General features: G+C 36.7%; 1 protein-coding gene across 1 annotated transcript in view; it reads left to right on the top strand.

The window, feature by feature from the left end:
* The window catches only part of LRPPRC (leucine rich pentatricopeptide repeat containing), a 99,511-nt gene that overhangs the window by 49,108 nt on the left and 33,631 nt on the right, over window positions 1-16,772 (top strand). Inside the window, exons 24-25 of the mRNA XM_053924151.2 lie at window positions 3,756-3,880; window positions 4,413-4,519. Of these exons, the coding sequence (XP_053780126.1) occupies window positions 3,756-3,880; window positions 4,413-4,519 (232 nt within the window). The remainder of the gene's footprint in view (window positions 1-3,755; window positions 3,881-4,412; window positions 4,520-16,772) is intronic.

Below are 16,772 nucleotides of genomic sequence, written 5' to 3'. Positions count from 1 at the left end.
TTATTCCAATTAAAAATCAGTATTTGTCATTTTTTTGGTTGTTACAGTTCAGTGTACTCTCTGGATTGGGAAGTTATTTACCATAGTTAGGGAGACTGGGTCCAAAGCTACAAATAGTTGAATGCATGGTTGTGGTGGTTCTTGTCTAACGATCCAAGATCACATGAAACACATAATGTGATTTTTCTAGTTACGTATAGTGGGGAGTTTGGGTCAGGAGTACTTTGTTTCCTGGGACTTTTAAGTAGGTATTTTTATAGTCAGTGAATATTGTATGTGAATGTGTGTCCAGTGTTGGTTTTTCTGTCATGGACATTATAGCATATTTTAATTTCATAATAAGGACTAAAACAAGAGGTAACAGCTGACGGTTTGCCTTTTTGGATGTTCATGTAATCATGAAAAATTAAGTTCATAGTAGTTTTATCTATGGTCATATTTCCTTAGAAAAGTGAACTAGAGCTTTCTCAAATGAATTTTAATATGAGCCAAGAGAGCCCATTCATGTTAATAAATAAAACTTTAAGTGTTTTAATTAAGTATTGTATTTAGACTATTATATATGTGTTCTTAAAATTTAGAATTATAGAATCTTTCTGCTGTTCTACTTTATTTCATAGACTTACAGAATTTTAATAAAGCTTATGTGAAGTTAATTTGCATCAATCAAAATATTTTTAAGTGAGTGCCTACTTTTTATTGGCACATAGTTTTATTCATGGAAGTTATGTATTTCCTGTATTTTGGAGGTAGTCTAGTCATTGAGCTATCAGAATGGGGTTTTTTAGAAATGATAATATATTGTAGAGTTGGTTTTCTTTTAGTATTATTTGAAGTTTGTGAAAGCAGTGGCTAAATTTTTATTAGGCACAGACTTTTTACAATTTTTGACCCATTTGTATATAAAGGTACAGGAATTACTCATACAGGGGGTAGGCAAAAGTAGGTTTACAGGTGTAAAACAAAGTAACACAATAATTAATAATACAAGAGTAAACTTTTGCGTACTCACTACTGTAAACCTACTTTTGCTCATCCCCGTGTATATTGCATTAAGCATGGAATCAAAGTTTTGAATCCAGAATTAATGTTATCAACAAGATTTCTTAAGAGGATTGTTATTTTAGGGTAGGATTTTAAATCAGCTCTAGTGTTTTGAAGTATACAAAAGAAATGGCATAACCATTCTGGGTCACAGAAACTAGAAGTGTACTGATTGGTAGTATTGTGTCCACATTTGGGGTATAAAGTAGTTAACACATTTTCCTTTAGATATTTGCTGCTCTTAATTCCTTTATCTTGCCTAATAAAAGTGGTATTTTCATAAGATGATTTTCTCTGCTGGTGTAAAAGGAAACGTTTGAGTTGATGATGAACCTAATAGGCCCAAATTCATAGAACCTCACATTAGAATACTCCACCTGGGAAGGAACCCAAAGGTCCTTCAGTTCAGCCATTGTGCTAATCTGCTTTTCATCACCACTTCTAGAAATGTATCACGTTGCTGCAGCTGAACTGCATGTAGCACTTACCAGTGGGACTGACATTCAAGTCTCATGAGTATACAGCTATTTTCATTGCAATATGAATTTTAGATACTTCTTCATGTTTATTTCCATCACCAAAGCTTCCAAGCTTTAATAGGAAAGATTAATGATGACATAAAATTATATGAGGAATGAACCCTTTTATCTCTTTTTAAAGTGACAGGATCCAGCCACAAGTCAGAATGTAGATAACAGGGATTGAAAAGAAACGGACTAGTTGTTTGTTCATTTCTATCATCGGTACAGTTTGTTTGAAATGTTTCATTATAGATTTCTAATTCTTTTTGTTGGCAACCTGAGGGCAATAACATCAGTACTTAAATTTCTAACAAATATATGAATTATTTCCATTTTGCTGTTCTTGTCTTTTCTGTTGTTGTTCTGAGTGGGTATAATCTTTAGAAGCATATATTTGGAGACCAAAGACTATTAACATGTCTCTTTGATTGACAGAACAATTATTCATTCATTTATTGATAGCTTTGACCTAATGTAGGAGAAATGCAATGGAGACATTACTATTCTGGTTTGGGAATTGATCTGAAAAAGCAAATCATACCCCTTTTAAAAAATCAGTATGTGTTAGCTTTTCTCTTAAAAATATTTTAGTAGTTTTCCATTAAATGGAATTGTGGAAAGGTAATAACTGAACTTGTATCTGAAGCAAGGGAAAATACTGATTATATAAAGCTTTATATCATATGTGTAGCTCCTGTAGCATTTCTCTTGTATGACAGTAATCTAGCCTGCAACATCTACTTGCGGTTTTGAAATTAACCTGTAATTTAGTCTTCACCCCAAATGACAAAAATTCAAATGACTCTGTGGGGTGCTGGAAGATGCACCGTAAACAGGGCTGTAAAACGAGGGATGGGCTCGTTTTCACGGTGTCAGTAGTCTCGCGGTGAAATTAACGCTTCCTCCATGGTATTTTACTTTTTCAGTGCGGCTTAAAATCTTAATCTAGATAAAATAGTAATTCAGGCTAGGGCAACATAACATTTGTATAATGGACCAAAATGTTAGGGCTTCAACAGAAAATTTAAAGAGGCTTTCTTCCTTTTGAGAACTGTTGCATCCAAGAAAGGAGTGTGTTTTCTCCACTAAGGTTGACACCGCCATTAGTACTTCGGTCCATGTCTCTAACCATGCCTCTTTTTAAAAAAAAAATACATTTCACACTCTTTTTAAAAATCTTTGATTTCTTATTCCAAATTGCATCGGTTTATTAGGTTAAACAAACAACAGTGCTTGTAATGGAGCTTACTCTAGAATTAGACACACTCCACAGAGGTGGGACGTCCAGGGACCTGATGGCGGCACCTTTCTTCCTCGGCTCACCTGGCAGTAGTCAGTCAGTCTCCAGATGCTTTAATTTCCTTATATATTTAAAAGTGAAGGATGGTGGCAGGTAGAATTGGATCAGATAATCTACAGTTTTTCCAAGGTCTTACATATTTCTCATACTGTCATTTCCTTTTAAAGGAAAAAGTAGTTTTTGAGGATTCACAAGAATGTATTTCCACATTCTTGTTTAAGAACTCTGACTTAATGAAAATATTTTTTTATTTTAATTTATTACCACATCAGAGAAGTCTTGACTTTATAATTGGAAATAATTTTTAAAAGCTTACCCTCTAATGAAAAGCCTTTTAAGAGTTCTAGAATTCACTGAATTCATAAGACTATCCTAGTTTTAGCAACAATACATTTTCTGTTTGTATGAATTCTAAAGTTATTTTCTCCTCATTTGGAGAGGTGGCAGTATGAAAAATAAGATAAAGGCGGAAGTGCTTGAAAGTTCCTTGATAGCTGTTGTCAGACATTTAATAAAGTTTCCCAAATTTGGAATTACTGAGAACTATAAACACATAAGTAGTTAGAAAAATATTTGATAGTAGTCATTGTTTTTAGAAATAATGCATTCTTAGAGTAATCATGGAAAATATGGAGCCTTCATCTAGTTTGACTTTTTTTATAGTGCCATTTAGCAAGTGAAATAATAAAAGATGAAGCCGGGAGCTGCTAATGATGTCTGCACTCTGAACACTTATTTATATGTAAGGATTGTTTCTCTTACTGTTTTTTCATTTTGGCTTCATGGTTTTCTGCCTCAAAGCATAGTTGTGTACATTTTTAACTGGTCATTGTACATGTCTCTAAAGCAACACATACTTTTTTCATCGTTAATATTTTTCTGTTTTCAAGGGATGACTTACCTGCTGCTCTTGAAGCCACCATTGGATGCCATGAAAAGTACAAAGTATTACCGAGGATTCATGATGTCTTATGTAAATTGATAGAGAAAGGCGAGACTGATCTAATTCAGAAAGGTTAGTCACCTTTTAATATCCTGGTGTACTCAGAGTTGCCGCCACCCCTTCCCAGCCCCTTGCACCCGTCGCTTCTTTAATCTTTAATGCATTGCTCTGAAAAGAAAATCAAACACGAAGGTAAAGTACATCCACAGAAAATGTTATACTTCTAAATTAAAATGAAAAATATCAGGTAGATTTTCAGTATTGTAAATGTCCTTGACTTTAATAACTGCTCATTTTGAAAAGTCGCCACTCTATTAAATCTTGGTGCTGTAGCTTTATGAGGACTTTTTACCCTCACTGTTACCAGTTTTGAATCTGGTCGTAGGTACTGAATGTCACAAACGGGTGCTGTTAAATAAAGACTGTGCCAGGAAATTGGTTGACGTAGCTATAATCTTTAAGATGTTCTAAATATATTTTAGAATATATTTATGTTTTAGAATATATTTATGTTTTAATGTTTTCTTGTATTTTTCTAGAATTTCACTTGATACTGTTTCTCTGTATTTTTTTCTTCTAATATATTTTCTTCTTTCCTCTCTAGCAATGGACTTTGTGAGCCAAGAACAAGGTGAAATGACGATGCTCTATGATCTCTTCTTTGCCTTCCTACACACAGGAAATTACAAAGAGGCCAAAAAGATCATTGAGGTGCGATTTTAACTACAGTATTCTAATTGTACAGCCTTTTAGACTCTTAATTAGAATACGTTTTAAAATTTTAGCCTCTAATTACACTTGTTCTGATTCATGTTAATATAATTCAGTCCCAGTAATGGGGTGGAGGTAGAGGGAAACTCGGCCAGCTTCTTCATTGTATCTAATTACAGTTCAAAAAAGGCAGCCTGGTTGTATATTGAATTTGTTTCCTCACTTTGTTCAATTCACTGTTATATATCAAACTGATATTTGCATAAATCTTGGATTGTGGAACAATTAAATTAAACTGGCATTCCTGGGTGTAAAGTTACTAATCCTCTTTGCCAAGGAATTCTTTGTTCTTAAAAGCAGTGGAATTTAATTTGTTGCAGTTCATGCTCAGATTATTTGTAATGCTTGTCTACAAGTTAATCAGCCAAACAAGTGCTGTCTGCAGTTGTTTGGCATTTAATTTAGAATTTCTTCTCCTCTCTCTCTCTTTCTTTTTTTTAACTGTGGTAAGCAGCTTATGAGAATAGTAGGTGACAAACCTGGCCTATTTAGGATTTAGTGTATTTTATCTAAGCTTGATTGAAATTTTGCTCACTGAAATTAGTAAGTCAAAGGGCAACTATAAAGTCTGTCCTGATTGTGATTAATTCCACTACTGAACAATTCTGTGTCCCCGAAAAAACAAACCATTCCTGAAAGATGGAACCATAACCTTAAAAAAATATTTAATGTGATTAATTTGTAAACACATCAGTAATCATGTTTCTCTCAGGTCATGCTTTGCCATTACTCCATTTCTTTTTCCAAAAGTGCCCATGGTGGACGGCAGGTGTGGTGTTTGGCCCTATTGATGGTATATTGATGATTGCTTATCATGAAATTGGAAATGTAGGGACACAAACCATAAAATTATCAGTTCCCATTGATATTTTTGAAAGAAAAGTCTAGTACAGAAAAGGAAGACTGTGAAAGTAATTCAGGACTTTCTTCTCTTTTTGTCTGTTTTATAATTCAATTGATCCTCCTGCCAGAGGAGAGTGGGAAATAATTTCTTGGACAGGTGTTTCTGTAGCTCAGGTAGTTCACTTCTTTTATGTAGAAATGGTGTATAAATTTCTTCATCGTACGTGCACGGTGAGTCTGTCTGGAACTGTGAGGGGAGCGCCTGCCTGTCGAGTTCGGTTGCTGTCCATGTGTGGTGTCAGTCCGAGTAGGAGTGACGCTCAGGTGTTCAGATAAGGGTGGTGAGAGGTTCTACAGCAGGCAGTCATGTGCCTCTGTACATAATAAGCAAGACCCAAGAGGAAGAGCCAAAGGCAGAAGAGTGAGTTCTCCTTTTGCCCCCTACTTGCTAGTGTGGTAATGGACAAGTTACTAAACCATTTTACGCTTTCTAATCTATGCCAGGGAATACAGGGTGGGGCAAAAGCAGGTTTACAGTTCATATGGAAAATAATACAATAATTAATAATTACAAGAATAAACTGTTTCATGTACTCAGAACTGTAAACCCACTTTTGTCCTATTGTGTATAGTATCTTTTTAAAATACTCAATCACATAATGTATGTAAAGCAGCTTTCCTGCTTCCTGGATTATGGAAGTAATAAATAATATTAATTCTCTTTGCTCCTTAAAGGTAGGGATTATATTTTCTTCTTTACGCCACATAATTCATAATATGATGCTTAGCAGAAGGTATATGCTTGTCACATGAATAGGTAAGAGACGACTGCCTCTTAATTACTCTAAAGCTTTGCCAGTGTACTTCATCACTAAGTGTAATCATTTAGGAATGTCTGTCTACTGATTATACAATTTTCTAGTGGATATGTATAAAATTGCTTAAAGGATAAAGAATAGCTTTACAGAATCCCTGTACTCCCCTAGAGTAGTTCAGCAAGGTGTGTAATATGAGAATATACTGAAGCACATTTCAGTGGCTTTTTTAATGGTTAGTTGGAGTTGAATTAAAGCTGGGAACTTGCTTTTTTTCACTATGGAAATTTAAGACCTGGAGCTTTTCTTACAGTTTTCTAAGGATTATTGAAAATATAAAAAGTAATGAAAATTAATAAGCTTGGACTATATCAGCATATGAAGGAATATTATAAAATACTGAGCAACATTTTTGTCATTCCCCAAAATGCAATAGAGTCTTATCAATGAGTCAATTCATTAGGTTTGAATTTCCAAAGCAAAGTATACAATGAAGCTTCTTGGCTTTGAAGCACTGCAGGAGATAAACCAGTGATTAAAATGAACATAGTCTGCCCTGGCTGGTGCGGCTCAGTGGATTGAGTGCCGGCCTGCGAACCAAAGGGTCGCTGATTTGATTCCCAGTCAGGGCTCATGCCTGGGTTGCAGGCCAGGTCCCCAGTAGCAGGTACACGAGAGGCAACCAACCACACACTGATGTTTCTCTCCCTCTCTTCTTCCTTTCCCCTCTAAAAATAAATAAATAAAATCTTAAAAAATTTAAAATCAAGTGAACATAGTCTTCTTATGTTTTATTTCTATACATGGATTATTGCAGGAGGGTGGAATTATAGCTGGTATTTTGCTTTATACTTTTCTGTATTTTCGGATTTTTCTAAGCATACAAAGTTTGTCCAGAAGGTATCCAGCCATATCATATGGAAAACAGAAACATTTATTGACGAAGATACAAGATACAGGAAACATTGTACATAGGACAAGGACACCTCATTCCCCTTAGAAGTAGGCACCTTGGGACCTCGCGTAGCTCTCTTAGTCTCCATCAGCTGTCCTCTCATATTTTCCTGAATCTCATCAACTGTCTGAAAATCATTTCCCTTTCAAAGGTGATTTTAGTTTTGGGAAAAGCCAGAAGTTGTAGGGTGCCGAATCTGGGCTGTAGGGGGCTGAGTCACCTGGGTGATTGGGTGTTTCTCCAAAACAACTCTGAACAAGACATGATGCATGAATGGACACTTGGTAGTGATGAAGCTGCCAATCACCAGTCGCCCATAGCTGTGGCCTTCTGAATAGTTTCTGTAGAGGAATGTTCAAGCTTAACGCATAATTTTGGTGCAGATTTGTTGCTCTACTCAGTCATTTTGAATGCAATATCCACACAGTACACATGCTCACTCAGTGGTGTCTACCACCCCCACCGAAGTTGTCATTGCTCACACATATGCATTCCAGTTCATTCTCCTTGGCTGCCAGGTTACATCGATGTCACACAAACCGTTCCATTAACAATGGCTGAACTTTTTCTGGACAGGCCTTATATGTGTGTGTGTGTGTGTATATATATATATATATATATATTTTTTTTAAGTACATGATCTTTATTATATTTCTTTCAATTACCATTTAGTCCCCCCTCCCCTGGTAGTCACCACCCTGTTGTCCATGTCCACGAGTCCTTTTTCTGTTTTGCTCAATCCTCCCACCCCCTAACCTCCCCCTACACTAGCTGTCATCACTTCTCCATCTATGACTATGTCTCTGTTTTGCTTGTTAGTTCAGTTTGTTCATTAGATTCTACATATGAGTGAAACCATATGCTATTTGTCTTTCTCTGACAGGCTTATTTCACTTAGCATACTGTTCTCCAAGTCCATCCATGCTGTTGCAAAGGATAAAATTTCCTTTTTTTATGAGTAGAATTCCATTGTATAAATGTCCCATAGTTGTTTCATCTACTCATCTATTGGACACTTGGGCTGCTTCCATATCTTGGCGATTGTAAATAATGCTGCAAGGAACATAGGGGTGCTTATGTTCTTTCTAATTAGTGTTTCAGGTTCCTTTGAATATATTCCCAGAAGTGGAATTGCTGGGTCAAAAGTCTCCATACTGCTTTCCACAGTGGCTGCACCAGTCTGCATTCCCACCAACAGTGTACAAGGAAGGGTTCCCCTTTCTCCACGTCCTTGCCAGCACTTGTTGGTTTTTGATTTATTGGTGACAGTCATTCTGACAGGTGTGAGATGATATCTCATTGTGGTTTTAATTTGCATTTCTCTGATGATTAGTGACATTGAGCATCTTTTTGTATGTCTATGGGCCATCTGTTTGTCCTCTCTGGAGAAGTGTCTATTCAGGTCCTTTGACATTTTTTAATTGGGTTGTTTGTTTTTTTGATGTTGAGTTTTGTAAGTACTCTATAAATTTTGGATATTAACCCCTTATCAGAGGTATTGGCAAATATGTTCTCCCATTTCACATATATTCTTATACTCAGAAAAAGTGTTATTTCCTTCCAAAAAGAGTAAGAAAGAAAAGCAAATCAGACTAAGGTCAACCCTCAGGGAGCTACTATGAAGCTCTTTGCACGTGAAATTAATGTGTATAGAGAACTGTTGTGTAAGACTGAGAAGTGTTAACTGCTGTAAGTATAAATAGTCCTACAAATTTAAGAGTAGAACTTATTTCTAAATAAGAAATTAGGCAGGACTTTCTAGAGGAAGTAGGGTATGAGGAGGAGACTGATGGGTGTGGTAGTACTTAACATTGGGGAGTTTGAGGATTTGGAAAGTGTATTTTTGAAGTATTAGAACAAAGAAGTAGAAAAGGGGAGATCACTAAATATCCCTCCCCCCGACTGTGTTGAGATATACAGGTAATTGACATGTAGTGTTGTGTAAGTTTAAGGTATACAGGGTGTTGATTTGATGTATTTATATATTGCAAAATGATTACCATAATTGCCATTCTTTTTTGTGGTGAGAACATTTAAGATCTCTCTTAGAAATTTTCAAGTAAATAATACAATATTGTTAACTATAATCACCATTCTGTATATTAGGTCCTTAGAATCTATTCATCTTATAACTGGAAGTTTGTACCCTTGACCAACACTACCCCCCCCCCCCCAGCCCCTGGCAACCACCATTCTACTTTCTGTTTCTAGGAGTTGGAATTTGTAAGATTACACATATAAGTGGTATCATACAGTATCTGTCTTTCTCTTGTCTGACTTCTTTCACTTAGCATAGTATCTTGAGGGTGTGTCTATGTAGTTGCAAGTGGCAGGATTTCTTTCTTTCTTGTGGCTGAACAGTATTCCCTTGTATGTAATATCTACCACATCTTCTTTATCCATAGACAGACACTTAGGTTGTTTCCATGTCTTGGATATTATGAATAATAATAATACTACAGTGAATATGGAGTACAGATATCTCTCTGACAGCCTGATTTCATTTCCTTAGGCTATATATCCAGAGGTGGAATTGCCAGGTCATAGGGTAGTTCTATTTGTAATCTTTTGAGGAACCTCTGTACTGTTTTAGACCATGGCTGAAGCAGTTGACATTCACATTAACAATGCACAAGGGTTCCCTTTTCTCTACATCCTTGCCAACACTCATCTCTTGTCTTTTTGGTGACAGCCAAGCTAACAAATGCGAGATGATAGCTCATTGCTGTTTTGATTTGCGTTTCCCAGATGACTAGTGATGTTGAGCATCTTGTCACATACTTGGTCATTTGTATGTCTTCTTTGGAAATATGTTTATTTAGCTCCTCTCTTCATTTTTTAATTAAATTGTTTGCATTTTTGCTTTTGAGTTGTATGAATTCCTTAGAGAGTTCAGATATTAACCCCTTATCAAATATGACTCGCAGATATTTTCTAGCATTCTGTAGGCTGCCTTTTCACTTTGTGGATTGTTTCTTTCGCCGTGCAGAAGCATTTTAGTTTGATGCAGTCCCACTTGTTTGTTTTTGTTTTTATTATTTGTGGTTTTGGTGTCTTACCCAAAAACTCGTTCCTAAGACCAATATCAAGAAGCTTTTCCCTGTATTTTCTTCTAGGAGTTTTATGGTTTTGGGTATTATGTTGAAGTCTTAAATCCATTGTGAGTTATTTTTTGTGACTGGTGTTAAGATAGTCCAGTTTCATTCTTTAGTGTTTGATTATCCAGTTTTCCCAATGCCATTTATTACAGAGACTACCTTGGCTCTCTTGTCAAATATTTGCTGGCCATATATGCAGGGGTTTATTTCTGGCCTCTTGATTTTATTCTATTGGTGTATGTGTTTTTATACAGTACCACACTGTTTTGATAATTGTAGCTTTGTACAATAGTGTAGTTTGAAATCAGGAAGTATGATACTTTCAGCTTTGTTGTTTTTCAAGACTGCTTTGGCTTTTCAGGATCTTTTGTGGTTTCATTTAAATTTCAGATTTTTTTTTCTAGTTCTGAAAAATGCCATTTTCCTAGGGATTACATTAAATCTATACATGCCTTTGTTTGGATAGTATGAATATTATAATAATATTAATTCTTCTGATCCATGAATGGGGGATACCTTTCCATTTATTTTTGTCTTCAGTTTCTTTCATCAACGTCTTACAGTTTTCAGTGTACAGATCTTTCACATCCTTGGTTTAATTATTCCTAAGTATTTTATTGTCTTTGATACTGTTGTGAATGGTGTTATTTCTTTTTCAGATGTTTTGTTGTTTGTGTATAGAAATGAAACTGATATTTTTGTGTATTGATTTTGTATCCTGCAACTTTACTGAGTTCATTGATTGGTTTTATAGTTTTTTGGTGGAGTCGTTAGGGTTTTCTATGTATAAGATTGTATCTGCAACCCTGACTGGTGTGGCTCAGTTGGTTGGGTGTTGTCCTACAAAGTGAAAGGTCACCAGTTTGACTCCCGGTCAGGGCATGTGCTTGGGTTTGGTCCCCAGGTGGGTGCAAAGGAGAGGCAACTGATTGATGTTTCTCTCACATCTCTTTCTCTCCTCCTCTTTCTCCCTCCCCTTTTCTTTCTCTAAAAATAAATAAAATCTTTTTTAGAAAGATTATATCTGCAAACAAAGACAATTTTACTACCTTTCTAGTCTTTTAAGTAATTCTTTCATCCTGTGGCATAGGATTTGTAAGAAATATTTTATAAGGGTGAATTGTTCCCAGAGACCCTTAATTATCTGAATATGCAGATTGGAGTTCAGTCAGAAAACAGTGTTAAAAGAAAACAGTGTGAGCGGTGTTAAAAATAAATTTATATTAGCAGAAGGACGTGTGATAGATTAAAGGGGGGTTGAGACAGGCAGTGAGATAAATAGGATCTGAATTAGGATAGTGGTTGTGGGACTTTTTAAGACATTTTAGTCAGTTATTTCAAGTAATATTTAATAATCGAAGGATAGTGACCTTAGCAAAAGATAGGCTGAGTTAACAGAGGCATGAGATCATTTAAGCTCTGATTTGAGATAAACTAAGCTCTAACTTAGATCTGATAAAGCAGTTGCCATCATAAACCCTTAAAGTTGGCATTGACATTCTTGTCTGAAACTTCCTGAATACAGTCCTTCAAAGGTGGTTGATAACATCTGTGTGGCTTCCCAATTTAACCAATTTCCCCTCCCTCCGTTTTTTCTGTCTTTCTCCCTCCCTTCCTCTCTCCCTTTCTCTCTCCCTTTCACAGATACTAATTGGCCACATCTTACAGTCTAGTCCTAGAGATAGACCTTAGAAAGCTGAATCTGTAAAGTGCAATAATTGTTGTAAGAGAAACTGCTGTTGAACTATTTCAGATGAGATTTTTCTGAGGAAGTGATGTTTGGGATAAGAATTAAAGGATGAGTTGAAAACCAGCCACATAAGGAGTGAAGGCAGAAGCATCTCAGGTGGAGGGAACTGCCTATACAGAGACTGGGAGGCCAGAGGTGCTTCCATCCTTTATCCTTATTCTGTCTTTTAGGACCCAACCAGATAGTCCTATAAGACCACATCTAGAATGCTTGGTACATCATCAAACACTTAATAAGCGTCAGTTTTATTCCATTCCTTCTACATGCATTATCTCAAGCTGTGTTGAAGTCATTCCTTTTGTCTCTTCTGTAGTCCCATCCTCTGCAAGCTAACTGTCCCTAGTTCCTTCCTCTGTTCTTCTGGCTTGTTCCGGAATGAAATATGCCATTGAGGAAATGTTCACACATTATTGTTACAAACTTACATAATAATTTCAGGTAAATATATTTTGTGAACTGTATCTCTCTTACCAGTGATGATGATCAGTCTGATTTTTCCCTGTATGTAGAGATTCAGGTAAAAATTACATGTGTTATTGTTCAAAATACACCAAGCATAAGGACTATTAATCCCATTTTTCATCTAGTTATCTTTGTGGGTTTTCTGTCCATTATTCATTCAATGCATATTTCTTTTATATATAATTGAAATAAATTGAATCATATAGCTTAATTTTTCTCTTCACCCTACTTACTGTCTCTGCATGCCCCTTCATGTCATTAAGAAGTCTTCTAAACATTATTTTTAATGGCCACATCATTCCGTTGTAAAAGTGACCTACGGTTGATTTGTCCATTTCTCCTTCGATAAAAATTTTCACTGTTAGTAGTCATCTTAATTCAAGTCTGACTACAGGCATACTTGGTTTTCGGATATTTATTTAGGATCATTTCTTAGAAGCAGGTGAAATGTCATTACCATTTTTAAGGCCTCTGATACGTAAGACAGAAATTTTTGTTGTGTCTTTGTAGGTGATACCTCTTTTATAGTTCATAGTGACAGAGATTTGGACTAAAACCCAGGCTGTCTGAGCTCTAGTTCTACACTCCTTTTGCTAGAAATTATGATAAAATAGCTGAAATTTTTTGTTTTAAAAAAAAACTACATTCTTTTAGTCAAGTATCTTTTTAGGTACTTATGTCACCTCCCAGGAAGGAACTCTTACAGGTCATTTAAATAAATTAACACTGTTTGATAATTTATTTTGTGTTTTAAGACTGGACATTAAGTCCAGAGAGAGATGATATAACAAGTACAAAAAGCTAAATGATGATATGAAATGTTGAATAACCATATTAGAAGTTTCTAGGGACTTCCAGCCAAGATGGAGGCGTAGGTAGGCACACTGTGCCTCCTCGCACACCCAAAAGAAGGACAACAATAAATTTAAAAACAAAAAGCAACCAGAACTGACAGAAAATCAAGCCATGTGGAAGTCCAACAACCAGGGAGATAAAGAAAAAACACTCACCCAGACGGGCAGGAGGGGCGGAGACGGGCAGCTGTGACGGAGAGGACTTGTGGCAAGGTGGCGGCTGGAGGACCACGTGGTCCCGCATTTGTGTGCAGATTAACCAGGAGGAACAACTGAGGAGTGAGACAGACCCCGAAACCCAGGGTTCCGGTGCAGAAAAATAAAGGCTCAAAACCTCTGACTGAAAAACCCTGTGGGGGTTGAGGCAGCGGGAGAAACTCCCAGCCTCACAGGAGAGGTCATTGGAGAGACCCACAGGGTCCTAGAATGTACACAAGCCCACCCACTCGGGAAGCAGCACCAGAAAGGCCCAATTTGCTTGTGGGTAGCGGGGGAAGTGACTGAAAGCCGGCAGAGAGCTAAGGGAGCGGTATCGTTCCCTCTCTGACCCCTCCCCTACGTGCAGCGTCCGTGTCACAGCGCAGCTGCGAGCCTTACCCCACCCTGGTGGACACCTTACTACATAACAGGCACATCTAGACCAAAAAAAAAAAAAAATGTCCCAAATGAAAGAACAGATCAAAGCTCCAGAAAAAAATACAACCAAGCGATAAGAGATAGCCAATCTATCAGATGCAGAGTTCAAAACACTGGTAATCATGATGCTCACAGAATTGGTTGAGTATGGTCACAAAATAGAGGAAAAAGTGAAGGCTATGAAAAGTAAAATAAAGAAAAATGTATAGGAACCAACAGTGATGGGAAAGAAACCAGGACTGAACTCAACAGTTTAGAGCAGAAGGAAGAAAGAAACATTCAACCAGAAGAGAATGAAGAAACAAGAATTCAAAAAAATGAGGAGAGGCATAGGAACCTCCAGGACATCTTTAAATGTTCCAACATCTGAATCACAGAGATGCCAGAAGGAGAAGAGGAAGAAATTGAAACTTACTTGAAAATATAATGAAGAAGAACTTCCCTAATCTGGCAAAGGAAATGGACTTTCGGGAAGTCCAGGAAGCTCAGAGAGTCTCAAAGAAGTTGGACCCAAGGAGGAACACACCAAGGCACATCGTAATTCTATTACCCAAGATTAAAGATGAGAGAATCTTAAAAGCAGCAAGAGAAAAGGAAAGTGTTACCTACAAAAGAGTTCCCATAAAACTACCAGCTGATTTCTCAAAAGAAATCTTACAAGCAAGAAGGGGCTGGAAAAAAGTATTCCAAGTCATGAAAGGCAAGGACCTATATCCAAGATTACTCTATCTATCAAGGCTATCATTTAGAATGGAAGGGCAGATAAAATGCTTCCTAGATAAGGTCAAGTTAAAGGAGCTCATCATCACCCAGCCCTTGTTATATGAAATGTTACCTAAGAAAAGGAAGGTAAAGAAATATGAACAGTAAAATGACAACAAACTCATGGCCATTAACAACTGAACCTAAAAAACTAAGCAAACAACCAGAACAGGAACAGAATCACAGAAATGAAGGTCACATGGAGGGTTAATAGTGGGGGAGTGGGAGGGGGGAGAGTGGGAAAAGGTAAAGAGAATAGGTAAGTAAAAAATAGACAGGGGGAGGTTAAGAATAGTATAGGAAATGTAGAAGCCAAAGAACTTATATGTATGACCCATGGACATGAGCTAAAGGGGGGAATGCGGGTGGGAGGGGTATGCAGGGCAGAGGGGAATAAAGGGGGGAAATGGGACAACTGTAATAGCATAATCAATAAAATGTATTTTTAAAAAGTTTCTATGAAGAAATATATTATGCTTAGCCCTTTGAGCAGTTCCGTAACCACTTACTGAGTTCCCGTCATGTGCCAGGCGCTGCTAAGTTCTCAGAATACAAACACAAAGATGAGTAAGAGCCTGCTTTAAACTTATTTATTCTAACTTCTTCCCTCGAGGTTCAAACAGGTTAAACAGTATAGCTAATAATATTGGTAAAACTTCTACACTTTTCAGTGATTTGTACATAAAATGATTTTTATGTACATCTTCATATAATCCTCACAAAACAACTCAGAAGTTACTAGGGCAAATAAACTTTAGAACTTGTGAATGTGAATTAGAGCTTGTTTAGTTGGTGGTAGTCATGGAATTTGAGATTGGGTCCTGATTTCACGTTTTCTAGTGGTTCCCTTATACCATTTCTGCCTTCAAGATGAGAAATGTCGTCTAAGTTTAAGGTATACAGTGTGTTGACTTGATATATTTATGTATTGCAATTTGACCTCCATTATCGCTAGACCCTTCAGTCTCTGAACCCCCAGAACAACTTACCTTTCTCCACAAGTACTCTTCCCTGACTTTCTTCCGCTGTCCTTTCGTCACACTGCAGTGAGAGCAGGTTTGCTGTCTTCTCATGGGGCGAAACTGTCTTTTTATGGTTTGTGTTTTGGTTCAAAAGTTTGGATGATAGCAATCTCCTAATCTTTGTTACTCATGCTTTTTGTTCTTGACTAGATCGAATTTGGGGTTTTACCTTAAAATGCTTTCCCTGATAAATCAGGATGGATCTTACATATACAGAAGGGATTTTAGAGCTAGTTTTTCCCCCTGACCTCCCTTTTAAGAGATGTCAGTTCTCATGCCAGTTCCTACCTGCCTGCCGTGAGTCTGTTTACTTAGTGTCTCCTTTAACGCCTGGTTAGGTGAATCATGGTTGGTTTACAGTAGTTAGGCTGTTGGTTTGACTTGCTCAACCATGCATATTTCCTCCTACTAGACATGGTCTTTAAGTTTATCTCTGAAGATTTTGGACAAAAGGGCAAACACAGAAAGGTTTAATAATAAGTTCCATGCTACTCTCTTCCCTTCCTTGCTCTCCTGGCTCTGGGGATAGCTAGTTTGCTTCTTGTTGGTTTTGTTTGTCCAGTCCCCCGTATGCCCTTGGCTTTCCCTCCTAATGCTCTGGCTCAGCAGTGTGAGGCCGGGGAGATTTTGTTTTCCATTTCTAGCAGTAATGGCAAGAAAAATTAAAACAGGTTAAAAATTCTGTCTCAGTCCAATTTAAGATTATTTTTCTTGAGATAGAGTTTGAAGTAAAAGAATATTTTTCACTCTAAAGGTAATAATAACTTCATCTGTTTTTGTTAGTATATATAAAAGCCTATTATAACAACAAATTTATATCAGTAACATAATGAAATTAAAGTCATGAAATTATTTCTCATTTCGGATTGCTTTTTGATCTTACACTAGTGAACCTAGCACTAAATCAGAACTTCATAAAGTGTCTTGAAGCACAGTAACCCAGGTGGAAACAGCCATGCCATTTTTTTATTATAATTATTATTTTTATTCTCACAT

This window comes from Desmodus rotundus, chromosome 5 (genome assembly GCF_022682495.2).
Source record: "Desmodus rotundus isolate HL8 chromosome 5, HLdesRot8A.1, whole genome shotgun sequence".
Classification (NCBI taxonomy): Eukaryota; Metazoa; Chordata; class Mammalia; order Chiroptera; family Phyllostomidae; genus Desmodus; species Desmodus rotundus.
The sequence above is the reverse complement of the archived record's forward strand: the minus strand, read 5'-3'. Positions and strand labels throughout refer to the sequence as shown.